The 7,834-nt window shown below is 38.4% G+C and overlaps 1 protein-coding gene across 1 annotated transcript; it reads left to right on the top strand.

Annotated features, from left to right (window-relative positions):
- Positions 1-5: 5 nt before the first annotated feature.
- On the top strand, positions 6-7,448 carry hscb (HscB mitochondrial iron-sulfur cluster cochaperone). Its single transcript, XM_031746569.2, has 6 exons — positions 6-484; positions 581-677; positions 5,181-5,270; positions 5,422-5,566; positions 6,846-6,893; positions 7,046-7,448. The coding sequence occupies exons 1-6, from the start codon at positions 117-119 to the stop codon at positions 7,138-7,140; spliced, it is 843 nt and encodes a 280-aa protein (XP_031602429.1). The 5' UTR covers positions 6-116; the 3' UTR covers positions 7,141-7,448.
- The last annotated feature ends 386 nt before the right edge of the window (positions 7,449-7,834 follow it).

The following is a 7,834-nucleotide window of genomic DNA, read 5'->3' as shown; positions in this document are numbered from 1 at the left end:
GTAGAAGAAGAACGCTCTTCTTCGTTTGTTTTTCCGGAAAGAGATGTGTTTTGACAGTGAACATTTTGTGTATTTATTGAGTGCACGACAGCGAGTAGTGCATTTTAATTCCAGAAATGTTGTCTGTCAACTCTTTGAGGATTGTTGGCTCATCCCGGGCTGTACTGCACCCAAGCTGGCTAACCACCAACCGATTGCTTGTTTCTAAAGCTGTTACATGTACAGCTTACAGTATGTCTACCAGCCTCCACAGGAGGGGCACATGGCACAGCAACATGAACTTCAGAGTACTCAGAAAGGAGAGAGAGCTGTTTTACTTCACTAATCAATCCGCTTCACCCAGGAATTGCTGCACAAGTCAAATTAAATTGAACTGCTGGAACTGTAAGCATCTTCTTGACAAAAGACCTGCATTTTTCTGCGTGTCATGCAAAGCAGTGCAGCCCCCTGTAGAAGGGACATCCTACTTCAAGATCATGGATTGGTGAGTTTCTTGTTTACCTTAACATATGCCACCATCTTAAAAAGCTTTCCAAATGAATCCAGTCTATTCATTTTTATCATGTGTTACCTTTTTCAGTGACTACACATTCACACTGGACACACAAAAGCTGCAGAAAACATACTTGCAGCTCCAGCGGTCTCTTCATCCAGACAACTTCAGCCAGAAATCTGTGGTAGGGAGGGGGAATGTAAGGGGAATAGAGATCTGCTGAGTGAGATGGTCTATGAGTCAGAGAACACTTTCCTTTCTATTAGTTGCCCTGTGACACAGGAAATTGGGTCTGACCCCTTGTCCCCATTTGTCCACTTGTGTGTGCATTTTTGTTTTGTCATGATAATTCATTGTGACTTGGCCATGGGAGTAACTCTGGGCAAAGTAAGAAAGATGGGCTTGTTAAAAGACACTGACAAATGTAGGGCCTGGTTAGGGAACTTGGTTTGTGTTAAGCTACCAAACAAGCTCAAGGCATAGGAAGCAAGTTTAAGGAATTGAAACTAAATAGCAGTGTAGATGAACAAGCATTTGCTTCTCAGGGAAAAATACAAAAGGGGTATAAAAAGGGGGCGGGGGGGGTAGTGTATAAATGGACAGTCTAGTAATATAAACAGCTTTACATGTTGAATTGCATCAGTGTATGTGAAGAGATTCCTGGCTGCTTATTTCAGCTATGAAAACCAGGAGGCAACTCCAGTAAGCCAACATGACTTTATGTTATTTATGTTGATAATTACACTTGTGCCTTTCCTGCTGTGAAATGTAAAAGTGCCTACTAGGACCTGCCTTCCAAAACATTTTACATTATAACTGCAAAATCTAAAATAATAAAAACAGAGGTATATTAAGTATATTAAATATTTATACAGGTTAAGAAAGCAAAAGTTAACTTTGGTTTAGAAGTTTTCATTCAATTACTCATCTTGCCTTATGAATGGACACTTTCTAACTCCCACCAGGATAAAAGGTTTGATCACAAGCTGCTAAATTGTGACTTAGGAGTCTTTTTCGATAGATTAGGAAAAGTAAGTAGCTGAGATTGTTCCCCTGAAAATAATAAAGTGAAAAAAGGGGATAAGATCTTGTGACTATTAAGATGTTTTATATGCTGAGTATTTTCTTTATTAGTCAAATAAATTTGGACGGTTTGGCTTAATAAGATCACTGAAACAATTATTTAATTGTGAAAACAGTCCTGATTGTGTTTGTGTATATTGACCCATTATATGGGGCGAGCGTGGCTCAAGAGTTGGGAGTTCGCCTTGTAATCAGAAGGTTGCCGGTTCAAGCCCTGGCTTGGACAGTCTCGGTCGTTGTGTCTTTGGGCAAGACACCAGTTGCCTACTGGTGGTGGTCAGAGGGCCCGGTGGCGCCAGTGTCCGGCAGCCTGTCAGTGCGCCCCAGGGTGGCTGTGGCTACAATGTAGCTTGCCATCACCAGTGTGTGAATGGGTGGATGACTGGATGTGTAAAGTGCCTTGGGGTCCTTAGGGACTAGTAAAGCGCTATACATTTACCATATAAACTCTAATTACACTAAGGAAGTTCCATCGGTATTCAGTCAATGTCAGTCTTTTTAATTTGGCCTCTGTGCACCACCAAGGTAGATTTCAGATGTTTAAAACTATTAAAATGACACCTTTCAACTTTCAACTTTGATTCAATGGGTTTAATACAAAGTATTGCATTACCTGCTTTGGCATTTTCAGATGCTCATAAGTAATTGGACAGTTGATTGACAATCACAGTCATGGTGAGGGTGAGGTTGATTCCTTGTGTATTTTATGAAACTTTAAGTAGATATAATATCTGACATTCATTCAAAGTTTTGAACTAATATCTAGTAGATTTTCACTGGAGTTCTTAATATGATGTCAGATTGCTGCAAGTAAATAGGGTCACCATAATACTCAAAAAAGAAAATGAAAAATTAGAAAAGCACTGGCCAGCTGAACAACACCAAAAGCCTTGATGGACCATGGAAGGCAACTATAGTAGATGGTAGATCTCTTTACTTGGTAAGAAAACCGCTTTTGTTATATCTAGCAATATCATTGTCAAAGTCTACAATCAAGAGATGCCCTCGTGAATGGGTTTACAACAAGATGCAAAACACTGGTTACACTCAAGAACAAGGAAGTCATAATAGGAAGAGAAATGGCTCATCTTCTGCCAAACATGGTAGATGCAGTGTTACTGGAAGGAACATAATATGCCCCACAAGTGTTTACTGATCAAGCATCTAACAGATAACAGATAAACATAGTGCAAATGCAACCCAAGAACTTCTCAAGGCAAAAGAATGGGAGATTCTTCAATGGCCAAGTGAGTCACCTGATCTCAACATAGAAGAGCATGCTTTTCATTAAATGAAGATAAAATGGAAGGGAGAGACGTACAAACAAGCAGGAAGTGAGTAGTTAAGACTAGCAGAGGGTCTCAATGGGAGAAACAGCATTTGGTGATGTCCATGTTTTTTGGACTTCAGGCAGTCATCAGAAGAGAATTTTTGTCCACGTATTAAAAATAATTCTCATATTTAAAGTTATATCATCAGTTTTCCAATTTTATTTTGTGCCTCTGATTGTTTAATCTAAAATCCACTGCGGTGGTGTACAGTAGCACTGCAGTATTTTTGTTTGGTTTGGTTTTTTCCCCCAGCTACAAATAGGATGATATTGTCTATTGCTCTGGAAGAGTTTTGACAAATTGAAGAAAAATGACACAATTTTGTTGTGATGTCATCAGGGGTATTTCAGCTTGTGCTGAGAGACAGCAAATTTAGAGTTTGAAAGATAAAGATACGTACCAAGGGGAGAGGATATCTTGGAAAAACCTATCACTTGCATATTTTTGGAACCTTAGCCATAAAAAAGCCAGGAAATGTCACTCTGTGACATACTTATTTTTTTTTTGTTCATCAAAAATTAATAAGGAGCAGTATGTAGGACTGAGGCTGGGATTCTGTTCCCTTCCAGACGAGCACACAGAATGCAGCTAACATTAAGGTTATATAATTATATAGCTTTGGTTGTTCATTTGTTTAAATTTTTTGCTAATTTCTGATGTAATTAACTTATGTAAATATCCCAGACTCAGCAAATATACAAACCAGTGCCTTCTCATGCTTGCTGTTTTGACAAACTCAGCCAAATTGAGTCTGACAATGACAAATGTACAGGTAAAATCGCATAGTGGCTGGGCAGAGAAGTTCCTCAGGCAAAATAAATGGTAGGTTATGTAACTGCAGAAGGTAGAACACCTATATTAGTGTCATCGAGCACAGAGGGTGTAGTTTGCAACAATATGACTCCCCCTCACCTTACTGTTTGTTTTTTTGCATCATATTTTTAGCTGAGCATACACCAGTGTGCAAACACTAATTTAATTGTGTGTGTTCCTTTCTTACAATAAATCCTGTACAATGGACATTTAAGAGTTCCATAACTTTGCGAGGTAAATACTAAACCACTAGAGATCTTTTTTCCATGAAATAGACAATAAAAGGAAAGCAGTTTAATTTAGGTTCTCCCACTTGTCATTTGATGAAGCACTTACTCACTGATGCTTAGGAAAGAAGTCTGATGTTTTCTTCATCTTCGCTTTTGTAAATTGTCACTTCCTTTAGTTAAAAAAAGAATTTTGTGTCAGGTTTGAGGTTCCTGCCAGATCTTATTGAGCCCACAGCTCATTTACGGTGAGACTGTAAGGGTGACCACTTACCTAACAATTTCACATAAAGAAATAAGGCTTGTCCCAGTGCATCAGAGTTTTAATGTGTTAGATGTTATTTTACAATGTCGTAAATAGTGTTAAAGCTCCCCATTTTCCAGTTCCCCCCTTGTAGATCATTAAGAAAAATGCATGGCAGTTTACGAGAATAAGCATTATGAATGCAAGATGGAGAGGAGATGTATTGCTTTGGGTGTAATTTATTCTGTACACTCAGGTGGAAAAGCGAAATGCAGAATGTTGTCATGATATGATGTGAAAGCTAAACTCATATTCAGCAGAATGTGAGAGGGGAGAGGTAGCCTAAATTGTTTCTTTATACACAACCTGTCCAATATTGTACTGAATCTGTTTTATTTATCACCACCTCTGGCCATTTTTTTCTTAATTAGACATCTTCCACCCTCAGGGGTTTGCATCATATATAGAAAAGTCATTACTTATATGAGGCAGCCACCTACTGCATTGGTTGTTATTAGAGAAACAGCCTCACACGATGGGCCCATGGGGCAGAGCTTCCGACTATTGATTTTCACCAGAGCCGACAGACCTGATAGCTGCAAAATGTTCTCAGATCTGCCAACCATTTCGGAGCTCTCACCCCCGCTCCCACCCAATCCTCACATCTTGTTTCCGCACATTTGTCATGTCAAACTTACACCTGCATCTCCTGAAGGGTCCCAAACTGCTTGACTGCAAGAGTTGATGCATGTCATACAGCTAATTATCAGTATCACAAAGGTTTTTGACAATGCTATAGATTGCGATTGCAAAGTGTAAAATCACTCACATTTTCTGTGAATATTGTAAAGGTTCATTCTTTCAAATCCACAGCAATACAAATAAAAACAAAACATTATAATACAGCCTTTCTGTTCTTTTTTTAATAAATGATTTTGGATTGAACTTGCTATGCTTAGAAATAATTCTAACACATCCCTCTTTTGCAGAAAGAACAGGAGTATTCAGAAAGCCAGTCTGCACTCATTAACAAAGCATACAACACTCTGCTTAAGCCTTTGAGTCGTGGTCTTTATATGGTGAGTTTCAAATCTCTGATTTAACTTGTGGCAAAATTCGTAATTACAAGGTCTGTCTGTGTGATCACATGTTCATCACCATCTGACAGTCAAAACTAGTGTCTTAGATCTAAAGGAGCAACCTTTGACAGATTCCCATCATATGTTTCAGCTGGAACTAGAGGGAATGAATATAGAAGAGGGCACAGACTCTGGAGCTGATTCAAATTTTCTAATGAAGCTGATGGAGATTAATGAATCCCTCGATGAAGCGCAGAGTCCAGAAGAGGCCATTATGATTGGCCGAGATATAAAAGGTAAACAAGTTGTTATTTTAACATTACTTAAGTAGATTTCTAGTAAGTCGTTTGCCTAATGTAGCAAAAGTGGATGTGTAAGACACGTTTTTCTACATGTCAGATGTATCTACTTCAGTCTAAATCGTCAATTATTAAAGTGAGAAATGAGAATCACTTAACGGCTGAACTGCACACATGCTTGATTTTAAGAGTTAAGGTTGCAATCCCTTAGATTTCAGCTCTGGTCTATCTGGAAACACCTGTGGTTACCATAGTAACCTCAAGTGCAGTGTAGCACTACATCTAACACTCCTCAAGGAGCTACTCTTGTCAGAAATACAACAGAGAAGCAAGGGATTTACCCATTTTCACAGCAACCAAACAGACCAGCACTGGTGGAGTGCATATGTAGGGAGATTGAATCCAAGGTGAGAATGACATGAACAATGAAATATACTAAATGAAAAGGTCATCAAACAAATACACTGAATACACAGTAATTACTTTTAATCATTAATGCAGAATAAATGCTAAAAACGAACAGGATGAAAAAACTGGATCTTGTAAAAATGTGCTCGTGTCCCAGGAAATGCAGTGTGAGCAGCTTTGAATTTCTCATTGTGATTCAAAACTGCTCACGCTGAAGGTGTCACAAGAAAAACATTTTTAAATGTCAATTGTAGTGCAAAACGCTCAGCTGCAATAAACTGTACAGTATATAATGTATGTCTGTTTGCTACTGGAAGCGACTTATTCTTTATACATGGCAGACAGCAGTCTCCACATGCTGCTATGTATTAGTCCTTAAAGACAGTCCCTATACCCTTGTTTTGGATTTTTCAAACAGAGCCAGTTGCTGGTTGATGGAGCAGATACAATTGTGTGCCTTCAGATTCAATTCAGTATAGCTCGCATCATGCCGCATGTGGCTGAACTTGCAGATTTTGATGAGTTTTTATTGAGCTTAAGTATGATTAAAATTTAACCTTGTCTCTGAAGAGGACAAACCATAGGCTTCGATGTTCCGATATTAGGAAATGTGCTCGTCCAATGGGAACAGTTTCACTGGCTACAGTAGTTTTTAATTTGCCCCCAATTTTACATAACAAATGACCCATTACATTACAGAAACAGTCATAATTGCCTCCCAGTAAAGTCAGTACGTGACAGACTTACCTATGTGTATAGAGTCTCTACAGTTTCTAAGTAGATCTCTTCACTGTGAATAAACAGCACCACGTGTGGGGTGTGTTGTTAACACGTGCAGATATAGAACTTGTCTTCTCCTTACTTGCAGGAAAACTGGCAGACTTGACAGTGCATATAGATGCTGCTCTTCGTAAAGGTAATAATATTCAGATGCTGCTTTGAAACACTGTCTATTCCTCCCACTCATTCCTCTTTGTGTGTTTTGTAATCTAGTTGAAGCTTCCCTTTAAGTCACTGAGTGAGTCATTGATTAAACCTCCTTTTTCACCCTCTTTCTTTCTTTTTCAGGAGAGCTACAGGCCGCCAAAGCAATACTTGTCCAAATGAAATACTATGCAAACATTGAAGAGAAAGTAAAGGAAAAACTTTCAGAATTCCTGTAGTTTTCTCACTATTTAAACCACTTTATGAAACGTTTTTGACACTTTAAAATGTTCTGTATAGAATTGCACAATCTATTGTACATTTTGGGAGCATGTAATGTTATTTTTAAAGCTGAATAATAAAACTTTACTTGTAATGCATTATCTACAGTTGCATTAATGGTAATAATTGCTTTTTTTCAAATTAAAAACTATAGATATGTGTCTGTAATTGGATGAGTACAGTATCTCCCTTGAATTCCACTAATTTCACAAGCCTAATCGTATCAACTTGTACCTAATGTGTCATTAAATGTGACAGAGATCTATAATTGGCCCTGATTAAAATGCTGCTCTGAGTGTTTATATGATTATCCTGCCTATCAGTTCAGCTTTTTGTCATGTGGGGCTCACACATAGATGAACGATCCCCACACAGTTCCTCGGAGTACCTTTAGGTGGAGACATAACACCTTAACAATCATGAAGAAAACCAATACTTGGTGTACAAGCCAGATATAGGACCAGAAGGAAGCCCTTTAATTGAGGCGGACAACCTTATGAATTATTAATGGTTGTTTCATATGTCGCTTTAATGCTATGATAATCAGGATGACCCCCACTGAATGACGATTATTTGATGAACCTAAGATTCCTGCTCTGTCGTTTATGGCTCATAAAATGAATGTAAATAGTCCCTGCACACCTGCGCCAG

Source organism: Oreochromis aureus, linkage group 12, assembly GCF_013358895.1.
Source record: "Oreochromis aureus strain Israel breed Guangdong linkage group 12, ZZ_aureus, whole genome shotgun sequence".
In the NCBI taxonomy this organism is placed as follows: Eukaryota; Metazoa; Chordata; class Actinopteri; order Cichliformes; family Cichlidae; genus Oreochromis; species Oreochromis aureus.
Note: the sequence above shows the minus strand (reverse complement) of the source record. Positions and strands in the feature narration are given on the sequence as shown.